Genomic DNA, 17,873 nt, shown 5'->3' with positions numbered 1-17,873 from the left:
GCGAGAAGGTACCTTCAGTTAGTGCATATAACTGCTCTACTATGTTCACAGATAGGTTTTGAACCCTTGGAAACTTTTCCTGGGGCAGTAACATCTTATACAGTTCATATCTGTCATATGGTCTCTATAGGGAGCATCTTCCAGCCTCTGGGCTCAGGCGTGTTGAATGCTGGCTCAAAACGCCGAGCTTCCAGCTTGCTTGTATGTTCTCGATCTTCAAAGCCCAAGACCAGCCTTGCGTTTTCGAAGTATAATTCTCAGAGATGCTTATTATTCTATGGCAGAGGGTTTCAATTTTCCCTTGGCAGCTAGTCTGTGTATTCATTATGTCCGTGTCTTTCAACACGCACGCACACAAGTGCTGACTTCAGTGTTCACACTGGCTATTTCTTTTTGTGAAGGGTTATGTATTTAAATCCATAAACTTAAGTCTGTTTGCTTATGGCGAGGAAGCGGGAAGTGAGACATGCTGGGGTTTCTTACTTTTGAATGATCTGTGGTAATGAATATTACTCCTGATTGGAGTTATACAGACATTGCTTTAAGGTTTGTAACATGTTCCTTTCTCTTATAGTCTCTGCAAGATACAAGGTGTGTACAGTCGTAACCTAGATTTAGCATGGATGCAGTGATCTTTCTTTTCTATTCATCTTGTATACTTTTAAAGATTTAGTGTGTGTGTGTGTGTGTGTGTGTGTGTGTGTGTGTGTACATGAGTTTATGTGCATGATGTTTTTAGGGTCCCACAGATCAAAAGAAGCTTGGTGTGGGTCCTGGGAACTGAACCTAAATCCTCTATGAGAGCAGCAAGTGGCCTTAACCACTGGGCCATCTTCCAGCCCTATGCTTTCTATGCTTTCTAAAGCTTTTAAAAAATAAAACATATCAAAACATGTAGATTTAATCTGGTTCATTTTATGAGATTTTTTTTTAGGATTAGAAAAAACAGCCTTGTAAAGATTTCAAAATTCATATTAGCAAAATGAATTCAGTTGAATCAGCTGAACTCATTCTGAACTGAACCAAAAATAAACTGTTTTCATTGGGCTGATTCTAATATACTAAGTGGGAGTGAGCATAATCCAAATTTGCTTCCTATCAGGGTCCAGAAGACACGTGCATTGCCTTTGATCACTGCAGCTCTGTTCACAATAGTGTAGTGTCCATGGCCACTGAAGATGAGCGGATTAAAAAAAAAAAAGGTGCTCCGTGAATAGTGTTGCACCTTTAAATAGAAGGACAGTCTACAGTGTGTGATGAAAGTGGATCATGAGACGTTAGATAAACACAAAAGCCAGCGACAACTCAGTAGAGGGTAGAACTAGTCAGCACTAACGCAGGAAAACAAAAATGCCTCGCTCTCTTCAGTAGTCTTGTGTCTTTCAGGCATGAAATCGTCAATATCAACCTGAAAAACAAGCCCGAATGGTTCTTAAAGAGGAATCCGTCTGGGATGGTGCCTGCTCTGGAGACCAGTCAGGGTCACATCATCTCCGACTCGCCCATCATTTGCGAGTACCTGGATGAGGCATACCCGCAGAAGAAGTTGTTTCCAGTTGACCCTTACAAGAAAGCTCGTCAGAAGATGACCCTTCAGCTCTTCTCTAAGGTGTGTGCAAGAAATTCCAGCTCTTGTTTGAAACAACAACAACAACACACCCTCATTTATGCTACATCAGTGCTGCCTTTGTGATGGTTCAGGGACCGGGGACATTAACAGAGGACTGTAGTCCGCTCACCATGCCCTGCCAGGCCCTCATGTTCTGCTCCCTGCTCCCCTTTCACAGTCAACCCTCTTGGCTCTTTCTCCTGGCTCCACCTCTGATGACTTTTTTTTTTCTCAGTCTTGCCACACATCCCTTTTTTCTCCAGTTCTTGCTGGGTGTTTCCTCCTTTCTTTTATTTGGCTTAGTCATCTTTAATCTGTATGCTTGGACCTGCTGCTTTCTAGAAACATATCCAGGCTGCTCAGGTACTCCAGCCTTGTTCCCTGCTAAGCTTTCCCTTACCTAGGCTGCTGGCCCTCTGCCCTCACAACTGCCCGCCTTCTTGCTCTTGTTGCCCTGCTAATGTGAGCACCACCAGGAGAGGGCTGAGCTCCCGCCACTGATCCATTACTACCTGGGTGGGTGACTAGTTTGGAAAATGTTCATACTTGTATTTTGGGCAGGTTGCTTGCCTCACTTGTAGTGTGTTAATCTATAAACAGGTCTAACACCAAGTGCCTAGAACAGACTCTGATACATGGGACCTACCAGCTCTTAATTGTCATTGTCAGTCTTCAGCAGGGACAAACCCCTAAAGTTCCATGGGAAGAATGTAGCCTCAGAGTTGATTAATTCAAATTAGTATTAGTAAAGAGGTGACCAAATGGTGTGTGTTTAGACACCGAGAATGGCCATGCTCTGCTTTATTCATTCAGATGAATTACTTTGGTATTATGGTCAGTATATTAAAGGAGCATTTTGTCTATAAAGAAAGAGTTTTTTAAAAATATGTAGAAGGTAGACTGACAAGGAGAACGTTCTGTTTTGGAGACATTGAAAAAAATGGCAAGGAAGTCAGTTATCTGGCTTAGAATTATAAAGGTAAAATAATAGTGGATGTGGCTGGACCATATACATGCAATGCTGGGGAGTTTAAAAATCAGTGAGGAAATGCTCTGTGGGTAAGCATGGGGGGAGTGATAAACGGATCTGGAATGCTCACTCCCGTCTCTGTTCTGCCTCCACAAGCACATGCAGGGGTGAAGTGCACCCACATACTCCAGTTCATGTAACCCGTCTCCAACACACACACACACACACACGCGCGCGCACACACACACACACACACACACACACACACACACGTATGCACACACACACAAGGCATGTGCGTGCCCATAAGCCATGTGTGCCTGTAACACCAGCACTCAGGTGGCTGCCTGCTTTTAGGGGCTGTGGTGGAGGCTGCAGGATTGAATTCTAGGGGAGCTATGTTAGGGCGAGTGTTTCTAGGCGTCTCAGTGTGCAGCGGTACAAATGCCCATGGGCACTGGTACTTCTTGGTTAGCCTATTTCTCGGCATGATTTTAGAAAGTTCCCATAGTTCCAGGCCTAGTCATTCAATTCTGAGCCACCCAGTGTCTATTTATGATATTTCTGGCTCAAGTTTGTCAAAGTGGGCCCCGTTATCTGCAGATAACAAAATCCAGAGCAACTTCACATCCTAGTCCTCAAAAAAAATAAAAATAAAAAAAAGTTTGTAATGTCAGGTCATTGCTTCTGTACACTCCTCAACTTGCTCTACACCTGTCTCTGCAGCACTCTGGAGGGATTCGTGTGTGTGTGTGTGTGTGTGTGTGTGTGTGTGTGTGTGTGTGTGTGTGTGTGTGTGTGTGTCGGGGAGGCATTAGCCTCACACTGACAAACTGGAACATTCTCTTTCCAGGTGCCGCCTTTGGTTAAAAGCTTTATCACCGCGAAGAGGAAAGAAGACTATCCCAGCATCAGAGAAGAACTGAAGAAAGAGCTGATGAAGCTGGAGGAGGTAACTCTTTCTCTCAGCGTTCACCACAAGGAGTGGCCGCCTCTCTCTGCACTTCTCTTCTTCCCCTCCTCCCCTCACGCGCTCACTCTCTACATCAGTCTGACGAGGAAAACTAAAGCACAACAGATTTCTGTGAGCTCTTCTACTCATGATGTAATGCAGACGCCTAAAGGAGCCATCACTGACGTTGTATTTTTATTTAGGGTTTTTGTGGCAGACGTCATGAGATCCCAGGCTAGCGTCAAACCCACAATGCAGCCCACACTGGCCTTAAACTCATGATCCTCCTGCCTCAGCTACCTGAGTGCTGGTACTGCAGGCGTGCCTGACTCCACATGCCTTATTCTCCCTCCCACACCGATTTACAGCCACTGGGAGCACGGCTGTGGTCAGACGTTTGTACTCACAGCTTGGCCAAGAATGCGTAGCTTGAAGCAACCCAGGAAGACAGGTTTAAATTGGCCATGTCATCTCTCTGCTTAGACCTTGAGATTGGAGCATCCTGCTTCGAGATTTGGGTCAAGTCAATCAGTAGGTATCCATCAGCATTAAAATAACATGAAAAATATCACCTACAATTTTCTACATCACTTGTTTTGATTTTTCTATTCTTGTTCCCAGTCTATGTTCATATAATAATAGTAATAATAATAATTTAACCTAGTTGTAATCAGATGATAGATGCCACTGTATTGCTTTTCCCTGTTGCTGATGTAATAAACTTTTCCCACCACGAAGTTGGCCAGGAATGCAGACATGTGAGGGAGACCATGTGTCTTTCCTTTTGGGAAGAGCTGTCCTTTGTGCCTTGAGATAAAGCTTTCTTCTTGGTCTTGAGACACTCTGTTCACAATTAACCATGGTGTTACATAGGTGCTACCTTCAATAGGACGCATCCTAGCATTTTATCACTAAGCATGGACTTTATCCAGTTTTTTTAATGAAGCTCCTCTTACTAATTTGCTATTTTTAACATTTTATTTTTATTACTTATAATTATGTCTGTGAGGGGACACTGCAGGCTATAGGGGTTGGTTCCCCTGGAGTGGGAGTTACAGGCATTTTTGAACCCCTTGATGTTGGTGCTGGGAACCAAACTCTGGTCCTCTAGAGAAGCAGTGCATGCCCCTAACCTCTGAGCTATCCATCTCTCAGCCCTAGCCTGCTCGTTCTTACACTGAGAGTGCTGAAGTTCCTGGTATCTGTTACATCTATGGGAAGTTCACAGAGCCTGTTCTCGTTAACCTGATGCTTGTGGTCTGTAAGCACCTGTGCTTACTTACCAGGCCCAGATCACCTGATATGGCCTCGAGGAATTAAACCAGACTGGTTGGAGGGTCCACAGCAAAACTCAAGCTGTGGCAATTTTTATTGAGAGCAATCAGACTTCTTATACCTTTATCAGAAACAGAATATAATGATTGCCAGGGTCAACACAGCTATTGTTGGCAAGATACAATGACATTTGCGTGCTATAAAGGGTACCCAAGATGAACATCTAAAAGCAACTGTCCTGTCCCGCTTCCTCCACCACTAAAGGGACACACAGAGAAACACAAAGTGGCCTGAAGTTTCTCAGGAACTGAAAAGGCACACAGTGCCCTGGGAGCCACAGACTCTAAACCAAAAAAACCTACGATTCATGCCTCTCAAGACAGCTAGGCCAGGCCAACTTTGATTCCCTGCAGTGCTCTTACAGATAGATTTTTTTTTTCTGGTACTGAACCATCTTAGTGTCACTGGGATGGCATCTTGCTCTAAGTGGACTTTCATATGCTTTATAGACTTAATAAAGGATTTCTCTCTATGTCCTCATGGGTTTGACTCACAGTTTACTATTCTGATATCTTTATTTGAGTCTATTATGAATATTTGAATCTCCTAAAATGGGTTGGTAACTTCCCTTATTTTTCTAAACCCTAAGACAATTTAATAGGACATTTTAATTTGTGCCTGCTGTACTGTGCAGTTCAGTTTCTTTACTGGAAATTCATTGTAGAGGTTTATATTTGTTCCTAAATCAAATTTGCTATTTTCTGGCTTTCTATGGGACAGCATGGAAGTTGGAAAGATGTCCACATGCTTCAGGTTCTGATTTTAGTGAAGATGAATAATCAGAAAGACAAGAACAATCTCTCTGCACTGGGTAACATGACACAGTCCCTGAGGAAAACTACAGAGGTCATTTATAATGGGAACATTAGTTTGGTTCTGTCTTTTAAAATTCTTTGACTGTGTCATATATAGACAGTGAATTTTAGTCATATGCACCCGACCTCCTTCCATCAGTACAGGTCTAATTAACCAATAATATTCTCAAGTTCTCTCTTTGGTGAAGCCTTAGCATCAAATACAAATGCAGCTGTACCATGTGCGTGTTTTAACAGCTCCTTACACACTGCTTAGTGTTTTAAGAGTCAGCTACGCTATGTATAGCTCTTTCTATGTGCGTTCAGTGCTCTAAGGGTTGACTGTATCAAAACTCCTCTACTCTGAACAAGGAACATGCTCACAGGTGAGCTATTCCAAACAGTGCTGCAGTGTTCATCAGTCTGAGGGTGTGACCACCAGGGTCGGCAGAATAACAATTCGAGGGAGGCAAGAAGGAAATCTGGTTCAAGGCGACTCAGAGGCTTGTTGGTTCAAACATCTTGAGTCGGACACCAGGCAGTTTGTTGTAGGTGTGTTTAAGTATAGTGCAGTCCTCTGTGCACAAAGTCATGATTACATCGAAGCTCTTCTCAAAGCGCATGAGACCCGCACATGAGTCATCTTCAAGGCCTAGGGGAGGATGTGGTGTGGTCTCCATCACACAGATAGTGTAGAGGTCATCTTGGGCTATCAGCCTCCTCTAGTCTTCATTGTGGGAGCTTGGTGGAGCCTTCGGCCATACAGATAACACGGTTATCTAGAGTATTAGCCACCTCCAGGCCTGGTTGTGGGAGCTTCCGGGAGGCAGGAATTGCCTGGCCTACAGATAGCACAGGGTTTACCTGGGCTACTAGCCACCTTGACTCCCAGCCTTCTGGGTAGAACAGAGTATACATCTTTCCTTTTGAAAAGACAACTCTGTGTGTTAGCATTCCTGCTTTCCCTAGAGCTAGCTGTGAGCACAAGGACCTTGGTACTCTCCTGACATATCTGTACATACACTGGAGCAGTTCTCACATGAGTCACCTAAGACCATTGGAAAACACAGATATTTATATTACAATTCATAATAGTAGCAAAAATTAGTTATGAAGTAGCAATGAAAATAACTTTATGGCTGGAGGTTATCCCAACATGAGGAACTGTATTAAAGGGTCGCAGCAGTAGGAAGGTTGAGAACCATTGGTTTACTATCTATTAGATCCCGTTAGGATTGCTGAGTTACAGAGGGTTTTAAATCATATCAAAACCCAATTTAACTATATCAGGATAAAAGGAATTTAGACATTTTCTACCTAATTTGGCTCTGTTGTTTTCTGTTGTTTGATGACTTTTTTTTTAGTTGCACAAATAAACTTATATTACTTTTTTTTTTTTTTTTAACATTCAGGAACTGTCTGAAACGACAAACTTCTTAGGTGAGCGTTTTCCCTCGATGGCTGATTATCTTATGTGGCCTTGGTTTCAACGACTGGGAGCACTGGATCTCAGCGAGTAAGACATTTGAATATTCTGTGTGTAATTTAGGATGAGAGCTGTAATAGTATATATGGAATTTTTCTGAACTAAGGTGAATATTTAATATCACCGGCATGAATGAGAACCAACAGAGAGGACAGTCCTGGGATTACAGAACCTGTCAGATCACCATTTACTCATCCTCAGCTCTGGGGAGGGAGGCCATCTATCTATGACATGAGAAGAGCGTTTTTAGAATTTAGAATTCTCTGCTGGCAAAGAATCCACAATGGTGTATATGATGAATTTTAGGCATTATGCACCCCACCTCCTTCTATCAGTACAAGTTTAATTAACCAAAGAATACTCTCAAGTTTCCTGTTTGGTGAAACCTTAGTATCAACTCACCTTTCTTACTTATTCCCCGCCTACTTGTAAGATTTCCACATTGGTTTTTAAACTTGCAGTCATCCACAACTGGCTACTTCTAGCTCTTAGAAATACAGCCTTCTGGGGCTACTTCTCTTCACAATTCATATAGGAAATTGGAATTTAACACTCCGTGGTCTGTCAGTCTCCCATTTTGAAGTTCTACTAACTGACTCTCAAGCCGGCTTTCCTCTTCTGTAAAACAAAGACCTTAACAGCACTCAAATCTGAACCCTTTGTAGTCTATTGCTTGCATTTTAAAGATCATTTGGAAAGCTTAGGGAGGTAAAGTGCGGTGGTAATTTGAGCCCCTGGGAGGCCTCTCTAGTCGTTCTAGCTCACATCTCCCTCTTGTCTTCCCACAGATGTTTAGCCCACACTCCGAAACTCAAGGTCTGGATGGCTGCCATGCAGAAAGACCCCATCGTAGTATCCCACTTGATAGATGCCGAGACCTTTCGCACTTTCTTAAGTCTCTACCTACAGGACAGCCTTGAGGCCTGTGACTATGGGCTCTGAAGGACCAGGGTTCTCCATGAATGGATAACACGCTTCCATTTTACCCTTTATTCTCACTAGCTCGGGCCTTATGACCTCCAGGCCCGTCTATTGCATTTCTATTTCAGAATAATCAATTCTAATGTTCCTTACAGTCTTCACTGAAAAATCTCCAAAGCACATCTTCAGTTTGATTCAGACTTCTAATAAAGATATCTTGATTTAAAAACAAAAGTCATTGATTTATTTCTAAATTAAAAACCAAACTGCCCATTAACTCTCCTCTTCCTGATGTGAGCACTGACGACTGAATTCAAACAACCTCAACACGACCGGGTAGCCTCTTGCTTGAACTCCCAGCTTCTAATCTATCTTTCCTCTCTCCCTCTCTTCCTCCTTTTTTCCCCCAGTTTTTTGAGACAAGGGTTCTCTGTGTAACAGCTCTGGCTGTCCTGGAACTCAATCTGTTGACCACGCTGGCCTTGAACTAACAAAGATCTGACTGCCTCAGCCTCCCAAGTGCTGGGATCAAAGGTGTGAGCCACTACGGCCCAGACCCGGCTTCTAATTTCATTAAATTAAAAAAAAAAAAAAAGCGGGGTGGTGGTGGTGGCCGAAGAATCCAAGAGCCCCTGGAGCTGGCAGAGGCTGTGGGTGACAGGAACTTAATATTTCTCTCTAAGTGCAGCAAACACCACCGACCGAACCATCTCTCTAGCCCTTTCAAATCCCATATTAGACAGAAATAGGTGTCTCATATGCAATATCATATCAGCCAGTTCAGGATATAATACCGGATAAGTAATGAATGAGATCCTCATTGAGAAAGGTTAATCTTACTACGTTTATCACCTCCTCCGTAAGAGGGAAGTCTAGGATCCTAGGTTCATCCTAGGGATGATGCGACTGGTCCTGAAGTAAACTGAGGCACCAAGATGCCGGCAAAGGGAGCTGGAAAGCATATCCTGCCCTTAGCAATGAGACCCAGGTGATTTGTTCTTCAGAGCGCCTAAGCCATAGCTCAGCGCCACATTTGTGATTTAGCCTTATAGTGATGTGAGCCGCACCCCGGGGAGCCGGGGACTGGCTGACTTCACAAAGGAGACAACGGGCGCCTCGTTCGGGGCGGAGCCACCAGTGTGGCCCTCCGTGGGCCACTGGCCAGGCCCTGGCCGCTCCTCGCGGATTCCCAGGAGGATATGAGCCTAGATGCCGATGCTCACCGCTTGCTACCCGACTTCCTCTTCCGTAGCCATAGATTTCCGGGCGGGCCCGTTTCCCTAGCGAGCTTCGTTGACTCGGTCTCCTATTGGGTCGCTCTTCCAAACGCGTCGGGCATTGGCTGCAGCGCAGGGCACCGCGGCCAATAGCGGGGCAAGACCGTGCGAGAAGAGGCGGGACCTCCGGCGTCTGCAGTCCGACTGCCCAACTCCGGGCTGGAGCGGTAGCCACAGGAAGGTTCCGCGGGGAAGTCTTTTTTGCCACCGCTACTGGGTGGGTCCGTCTCGTTTGTGTTGTATCTGACGGGAAGAGGGTTTTTAGGTCAATTCTGAACGTTGGGTATTTCTTAAATTTGGGCTTTCAGAATAGGATGGCCAACTTTTAAATGTGCACTTTAATTTAAAAAGAAAATCCAAGTATTTAACCATAGCGACTGTTTCTTTTTCTTTTCTTCTTTTTTAATCCCCCCCCAAAAGTGTAAGGGAGCTTATAATATAGCATTAGAATAAAGAAAAAAAATTTTTTTTTAAAAAGGAGCAGTCAATAAGCTAAGAGCAAAGAAGGAATCTTTAAGCCAGACACCTGTAATTAAAATTAAATCGTTTTTATTTTCTGTTTTGGATGAAGACCTGCAAGGACGGATCCACAGATCCTGCTTTCAGCTCGGCATTACTAGTTGATTTACGCTATCTGATGACATCCAGGAAGATTTCGTTTCTGGAACTGCCTATTATTTGAAGGCTCCTAAAGTCTTCCTTGCTACATTCTTAAATAATAGTAAACATAATAATAGCTAATGTTAATTAGTTGCCAGATGACAGACACATGGTTAATATTAAGTGTTTGCCATACTTTTCCAAGTAAAACTTTACTAAACTACTTGGTATTCTTACCTCCACATTATAGATTAGAACACCAGGGCATTAGAAACCAGGGTGTAGCCGGGCATGGTGGCGCTCGCCTTTAATCCCAGCACTCAGGAGGCAGAGGCAGGCAGATCACTGTGAGTTCCAGGCCAGCCTGGTCTATAAAGCGAGTACAGGACAGCCAAGGCTACACAGAGAAACCCTGTCTCGAAAAACCAAAACAAACAAACAAGAAAGAAAGAAAGAAAGAAAGAAAGAAACCAGGGTGTAGGGGAGTTTTATTATTTGCCCAAGGTAACCCAGCTATTAAAAGCTAAAGTGATTCAAATGTAGCCTGTGCTTCTACTCAGCTAAGGCTCCTCTTTAGAAAAGAGTTTACATATCTGTGACGTTTCTTTTCAACAGCTCTTACATTTAGAGATGAAGCCAAGACAGAGTAGTATGGTCAACTTCCCTTTGATCCTCACTCCCTGCAAACCCCGACTAAAGGCAGATGTGAGAGTGGAGCCTTTCCCTCCCCTGGAGTTCAAACAGTAGTGGAACGCCAGCGATGTAATTGTTCATGCCACGTGGGCTCTCCAATAGAGGGATATAATCTAGTTTCCAGTGTTTGAGACTGCTGTGACACCAACCAACCAACCAACCAACCAACCAAACCATCTTTTGAAAACTCAAGTAGGCCATAATGGTGCACACCAAGTTAAAGGTGTGCTTTGGGGAGGCAGAGGCAGGTGGACCTCTGTAATTTCAAGGCCAATCTGGTCTACAGAGTGAGCTCCAGGACAGCCAGAGTTACAAAGTGTCAAAAAGAAGAAAAAGAAAAAGAAAAACACCTTTTCTCAAAACAAACTAAAACAGTAAAAATATTATTTCTATTCTGTAAAGACAGAAATTATGCCGGGTGGTGGTGGCGCACACCTTTAATCCCAGCACTTGGGAGGCAGAGGCAGGTGGATCACTGTTAGTTCGAGGCCAGCCTGGTCTACAAAGTGAGTCCAGGACAGCCAAGGCTACACAGAGAGACCCTGTCTTGAAAAAACAAAATGAAACAAACAAAAAAACCAAAACAACAACAACAAAAGAAAAATTGCTAATCACCATGATCAATGATTCTTGAATTGTCACAAAAGCAGATCTGGTGCCAGGGAGCTGTCTTAGTAGGTAAAATGCTTGTGGAGCAAACCTAAGAACCTGACTGCATCCCCACCCAGACTCACAGACAAGGCCAGGTGTGGTAGCCTGTGTTTGTAATCACAGTGCTGGAGAGGCAGACATGGATCCCTGGGGCTTTCAGGCCAGCCAGCTTAACCAAATCAACAAATTCCATGTAAAAGATTGAGACCCCATCTCAAAAGACCTCTGGTCTCCACATCCATGCTTACACATGTAAATATGTGCCTTCACATACACAAACAGTAGATAGGATTATATTTCAGATATCTAGAAGCTCATAAGGCCTTATTACAATTTTTTCGTGCTTGGGTTGGTCAGTATAATAGAGATGCAAACATGAAATGGCAGAGATGGAACATTTGCAAAAAACAAAAACAAAAAAACAAAAAACAAAACAACAACAAAAAACCCAAACAAATAAAACTGTTCAGGAGTTATCTACTGAATCTTTAAGAGGAAGCAAAGAACAAGCTTAGAGGTCATGATTAAAATCCTTCTGAGAAAACTGATGTGATCTTTGGTGAGATTAAAAATCACATTACTAGCTGGGCATGGTGGCACACACCTTTAATCCCAGCACTCAGGAGGCAGAGGTGGGCAGATCGCTGAGAGTGCGAGACCAGCCTGGTCTACAAAGTGAGTCTAGGACAGTCAAGGCTACACAAAAAAACAAAAAAAATCCAAAAAACCAAAAAACCAAAAAAACAAAAAAAAAAAATCACATTACTGAAATGTAGCCTGCAGCACTCGACCCTTTCAGCTAGCATTAAACTGCTAGCTGGTGAGCTTAGAGTTGTGGTTGGATTCTAATTCCGATACGCACAGCAAAGCCGAATTGCGAAGCATGTCTTCTTTATGGATGCAAACTGTGCTGCTAAATGCATCCTTAGTCATTAGTTCCCTGAGCTAAAACCCTACTGATGAGGTCTGCATGATTTCACTCAATGCTCAATAGCCACCATGTGCACACTGTTAAGTTTGCCATCTTAAACAGGGAAGATGGAGGCCCAAGAGGCTCAGGATTCTGCCCAAGTGCCACAGAGGGGTCTCACAGCCCAGCTGGCTCCAGCGCCCAGTTTGAGAATCCTGGCATTGCACCTGCGTTCCCTTTAGAAGGAATAAACCATGAGGGGAAAATTGGGAAAACGCCCTCTTCTGGTCTAATAGAACCTTTCGCAGATAGAATTCCCATTCTGGCCACCGTTATCTCAGTCCAACAGAAACTGTCAATGACCAAATTAAAACCACCAGGCCACCCCAGGCCTCCTGCTGGAGTCCATGCAGCTCAAAGAGCTGAGAGTGCCTTTCAGAAATATCGCCCGAGGTGGCTGAAAATATAAGCCATAACTTGTGACGTAGAAATCAAACTGACCAAGGGTGAATGGTTCGTGGATTGTGGGCCTGGAGTGATGTGTTGATACATGTACATCTCTCTGTTGTAAGAAAGGCAGCACTCTGGTTGGGGTGTTAATCGTTAGGAGGCTGTGTGTGGCGGCAGGGAGAATATGGAGACCTCCATATGTTCTGCTTTGCATTGTTGTGAACATGAAACAGCTCTAAAAGAGGCTATTAAATACACATCTCCAGTTCAGTGTCTATAAGTCACATTTTATTGGTGCACAGCTGAACCCATTCATTTATATATTGTCTATGGCTGTTTTTACGATAATTGAGCAGCGGAGGCCTAAAAAGCCTTCACTGTTTACTCTGTGAGGAGTGGCTTTCCGACGGTTCATTCCATTGCGCTTGGTACTGACTAAGCTATTGGATGGGATTGGTATTCCCAGAGTTTAGCTCCCCAAACTCTTCTCTCTTTCATTTCATATTTGTGAGACATTTAACAGGTGCATGTAATCTTGCTAGGCTTTGCTTACTTATCTTTTGAATGGGATAAGCTTTGTAGGATACTTTCAGGACCAGTTTAAGTGTAAAAGGCACTGGTAAAGCACCAAACAGGTCAGTAATAATTCATTTCGATTTTGAAATTTTGCCTTTTTTTTTGTACCCTCACTTTTAGGATCTGGATATGTTTTCCTCAGTTATCTGCTTTATTTATGTGAAAGGCGAATGAAAAACGGAATAAAAAAGGAGCACATGGCTGTTCCTAAGGGGTTGAGGTTTTTATTATAGATATAAGGGAGCGTACAGGCAGAGGCAGAGACATCTGGGAGAGCCCAGAGTGGCCATAACCAGCAGACTGAGTTGGGCCATATGAGGAGATGGGAGAGGGAGAAAGAGGAACTAGGATCAGCAGCCGAGCGGCCAAGAGGCCAAAATGGGTAAAAGAGCCAGTGTAACCAAAAATGGCTGGATTATATAGGAAAGAGCGGCTCGGGGAAAGGGCAAGCCCAGCCCAGTCCCCGGGCTGCAGAAGTTTAGGGCAGGGGCTGGACACACACACACACACACACACACACACACACACACACACACACACACACACACACACACACGACCCTGTAACAGGTAGGCACTGAGGGATGCTGGGAGAACCTGATGGTCAGTGTCCGCTTTGATATGTTAATAGGCACCTCAGCCATTTGAGACCCAACAAAAGGTACTTTTGTCTTCTCAGAAGCCATCTTTTTACCCCACCTTACTTAACTTGGCTTGGCTATTAAGCTCCTGGTTTCTGTTTTACCGCCAAGCTTGTCCTCTTGATCAAAATTAGTTCCAGGGGACTAGTTGCCTGTACCTGCATCTGCCACAGTGAAAGGTGAAAAGTTCTTGCCTCAGCACCAGATACCAGATTTCTGGCCAACACCTAATTCGTATACTGTAGCTATCGATGACACACTGCCTTTAAGCGTAACTCCCACGGAATCACTGGATTCCTTATTAAAACTGTAGGTGAAGCATTGCTCTGAAGATTTCAAGGATCCTTATTCTGTAGAGAGAGAGAAAAAAATCATTCTTAGTCAAGGCATTCTGGAGAGGTGAGAGTTCCAAAGGCCCAGGGCTGCCGTCCTCTGAGGCATGTGATGAGGCTCTGTTATTTCAGTGAGAAACACTGCGATTCAACAATAAAGCGGCCATCATGTGCCGTAGGCCTTTCTGGACATAAATGTTCCATCGCTGCTGCCCAAGACAATGAGCCTTTTAAAAGTCTTTGGACTTTTAAGTGTTTTGACTCTATTAAGTGTTCATTTTGGACAAATAATTTGATTTTTGTGGGGCACTTTTGTGAAGGAGGAATAGTATCAGTGACATGGCACAGATGTTTGGGTAATGAAATAAATCGTAGAAATAACACTGTGAATGAGACACAGTGTTTCTTTCCTTCCTTGACATTCCCTAAAATGTGTTCATCTCAGTCCTGGAAAGTTAAAGGAGTCCCTTTTTTTCCCCTGCTGGAATTTAGGATCTCAGCCTGTCAGGGTCAAAGTTAAGGTCAGCTACCTCCGACCTCACGTAGATAGGGAGATGAGTGGCCACTGTGTTGCTGAGCTATAGGTCCTTGGAAACTAAAGTAACATCTTTCAGAACTCTTAAACAGTTCTTGGCCTCTAGGTATCATGTTCTTATCCGCTGCCAATTTTTTAGAATGTGGGTAGAAATCTCATAAACAGGATAAGGGAGAGGCGAGTGCTGTGTGGCACTGAAGTTGGCACATCACTTCCCAAGTGATACAGGGTGTCAGCGCATCCTAAGTCACAAACATCCCATTTGCCAAACTGCGAGAAAGTTTGTTTAAAAACCAAAAACCAAAAACCAAAAAGCTGAATCAGTTATCCAGAAGGTATGGTCAGTTATCTACCTAAGATGAGGATTTGTGATGGAAGGAGAAAGTTAATGTTGGTCTGGTAAACTTTTATTCGATTCCTTTGAAATCCATGCCAGGGTTTAAGTGTCCAGATTTCATCATGCGGATGAGAGCCCGCCACATGCTTTCCCTGTGTGTCTAAAGCAAGAAGTACTTTCTGGGGCTTGGTTTGGTATTTACTGTTTCCCTGGCCCCTCCATGGACATCCATATCTGAGGAGGTGTCTGTGAGAGGCTAGATTATCCAGTGGTCCCAGTTCACTTCCTCTCTGCCCCTCCTCCCCCAGAGTGCTATGGACTGTTGAGAGATTCAGTTTGAATCTGGAGGGAGCACAGCTGTACCTGGAGCCAGCAGCAGCAGAGGACTGCAAGGCAGAGACTGCGGGCTTCTGGGTACTGCAAGACACCTGGAAGTTGATGTCTGAAGATGCCACCAGAAGCTTGGGGAGAGGTAAATCTTCTAGACTTGGACCCTCAGGCTGGGGGAGGTGTGTGGCACAGCTCTTCTCACTTGACAGGAGTAACTGGGCTTTGGACCGAGGATGGCCTTGGGTGCCTCCCCTCCACAAACTGTGTGATTGTCTCCTCTGGAGCTTGAAAGACTCAGTGCACAGACTCCTCCCGGATGTCCATTAGGTGAGCAAGTCCCTTCCCCACAGGGCTAACCAGATTCGCTATCTTCTCTCCCCTGCCCTGCCCTACAGGAAGCTCTCCCCCAGGGCCAGTCCCTGAGGGTGTGATCCGAATCTACAGCATGAGGTTCTGCCCTTACTCCCACAGGGCCCGTCTGGTCCTCAAAGCCAAAGGCATCAGGTGAGAAAGCAGGGGCCATGTGCTCCCTGAGCATTGTAAAGGGTGCTCCTATTTAAAGTCTCCAGCTCCTAGAAGGGGCTCTTCTTCTCTTTTGTCTGAGGCTGAATGGCTGGAGGGACTGATTTTTGTGCAAGCTCTCCTGGAGTGCTATGTTCTTTCCCAGATCAGATTTTCATGAACTTTGGGCCAGGCAGAGCAAACTCAATGATGCTGTCAGTGAACTGCCCCCCCCCCCCGACACCCACTATTTAGGAAGGGCACAGCCAAGATCACTGAGGCCTCCTCATGCTTCTTGTAGCCCTAACCTCTGCCCCAAGCAGTTTGGATTAATTCTGTTCTCTTTCTTCATGGTGCTTAACTATGTCCTACATTTTCTAATTCATTCTGTCTTTCTACCATTTCTTCTCCTCTCTCCCAACCTATGACAGATATATAGAGTTTGAAAGAATAGGGTCTACCTCATTCGAGGCTACAAGACAGCCCGGCACACAGTAGGTCTTCAAAAGGCAGTGGGGCTTGGGAGTGTTTGCTCAGCATGCAAGAAGCACTGGTTCACACGCCCAGTTAGCGTGTAAAACCAAGTATGGAAGAACACCCTTGTGATCTCAGAACTTGGGGAGGTGGAGGCAGGAAGATCAGAAGTTCAAGACCATTCTTACTTGCATACTGACTTCCAGGTCAGCCTTGGCCGCGGAAGACCCTGTCTCACAAAAACTTCAGTCTCTGGCTCTGGACTTGGAGTGTCCATCACAGGAGCTGGCATCAGAGTTTAAGCTCATGTCAATGAACAGAGAGACCAATGTGGAGATATTTTAAATAAAATTATATTAACTCTGCCTAGATGCATACGGATAATGTGCATTTCCATATTCTTTCCTCTTGTCCAAATCTATTTGTTCTATTTTGCTTGTTTGTTTTCAGAAAAATTAGAGCAGTACAATGTGCTGCTCATTTGGGGACAAACTGGTAGCTTAGGAACTGATGCCAGTATTTGTGGGGGTCTTATTTGTTTTAGAGACAGTCTTACATAGCTCAGGCTAACCATACACATATTGTGTGTCTGAGGATGACCTTGGACCTCTGACCCTTCTGACTGTCCCTCTAGAGTGCTGGACTTAGAGCATCATGCAGGCTCTGATCTTTTTAAACATACTTTATTTGGGATTCCTTAATGCCTCTTCCTCTCTTTCAACACCAATCCTTCCAACACCCCAACACCAGGTAGGAGAGAAAGAAGGCTAGCAGGGAGAAGGGGCATAGTTCTTTTTGGCTACTTCCTGCTGTTTAAGGTCCCCAGGTTCTTTGGGGGGCAATACCAGTCTCTGTCTTAGGATATTTAGCCAGCAGCAGAAAATGCAGCAACAGCCCTTCTCTTCCTCCTTCAACCGCCTCCTCCAAGCAAGTTCCAGCATCTGCTTCCTCTTTCTCTCTGGGCTCTTGTATTTATACCCTTTTGGAGTCTGCACAAGATGTTTTCCAGCTGGCAAAAACCAAGCCCCTGCACGAGGCAGTTTCTTGATGACAAAGATCACCTGTTCTCTCACAAGGCTGTTATTAGCTGTGGACAAACTGGAGCAGCCCTATATCCCACACCTGGGGTTAAAACAAAAAGTATGCTTGCATAACATAACTGAGTTTTTAAAGAAATCAGAACTTTCACAACAGCATCACCATGGCTGGCTTCTGTGATGCTGGGGATGGATGGTATCTAGGGCTTCCTGTATCTTGGTAGGCTCTTTACCCACTAAACTATATGCCCAGCCCCGTAATTAGTTTCTTGGGATGGAGTTTCTCAACCTTAGCCCACTCACTGACATTTGGGGAGAGGAGTGGAGTTGTCCTGTGCACCCCAGGTTATTTGTTAGTACCTCCACCTTTACCGACTAGGATTGTATTCCATCCCCCAGATGAAATCCAGAATGTCCCTAGATAATGATATACATTCCTTGGATGGGGGAGAGGTAAACTAAT

The 17,873-nt window shown here is 44.4% G+C and overlaps 1 protein-coding gene across 1 annotated transcript in view; it reads left to right on the top strand.

The window, feature by feature from the left end:
* The window catches only part of LOC311592157 (uncharacterized protein), a 32,873-nt gene that overhangs the window by 1,544 nt on the left and 13,456 nt on the right, over nucleotides 1-17,873 (top strand). The window contains exons 3-10 of the mRNA XM_084772170.1: nucleotides 1,387-1,609; nucleotides 3,433-3,531; nucleotides 7,073-7,176; nucleotides 7,935-8,082; nucleotides 9,112-9,216; nucleotides 9,380-9,561; nucleotides 15,377-15,540; nucleotides 15,794-15,902. Of these exons, the coding sequence (XP_084628296.1) occupies nucleotides 1,387-1,609; nucleotides 3,433-3,531; nucleotides 7,073-7,176; nucleotides 7,935-8,082; nucleotides 9,112-9,216; nucleotides 9,380-9,561; nucleotides 15,377-15,540; nucleotides 15,794-15,902 (1,134 nt within the window). The remainder of the gene's footprint in view (nucleotides 1-1,386; nucleotides 1,610-3,432; nucleotides 3,532-7,072; nucleotides 7,177-7,934; nucleotides 8,083-9,111; nucleotides 9,217-9,379; nucleotides 9,562-15,376; nucleotides 15,541-15,793; nucleotides 15,903-17,873) is intronic.

The sequence above is a fragment of the Acomys minous genome (genome assembly GCF_964271855.1).
Source record: "Acomys minous genome assembly, chromosome: 2".
NCBI classification, from domain to species: Eukaryota; Metazoa; Chordata; class Mammalia; order Rodentia; family Muridae; genus Acomys; species Acomys minous.
Note: the sequence above shows the minus strand (reverse complement) of the source record. Positions and strands in the feature narration are given on the sequence as shown.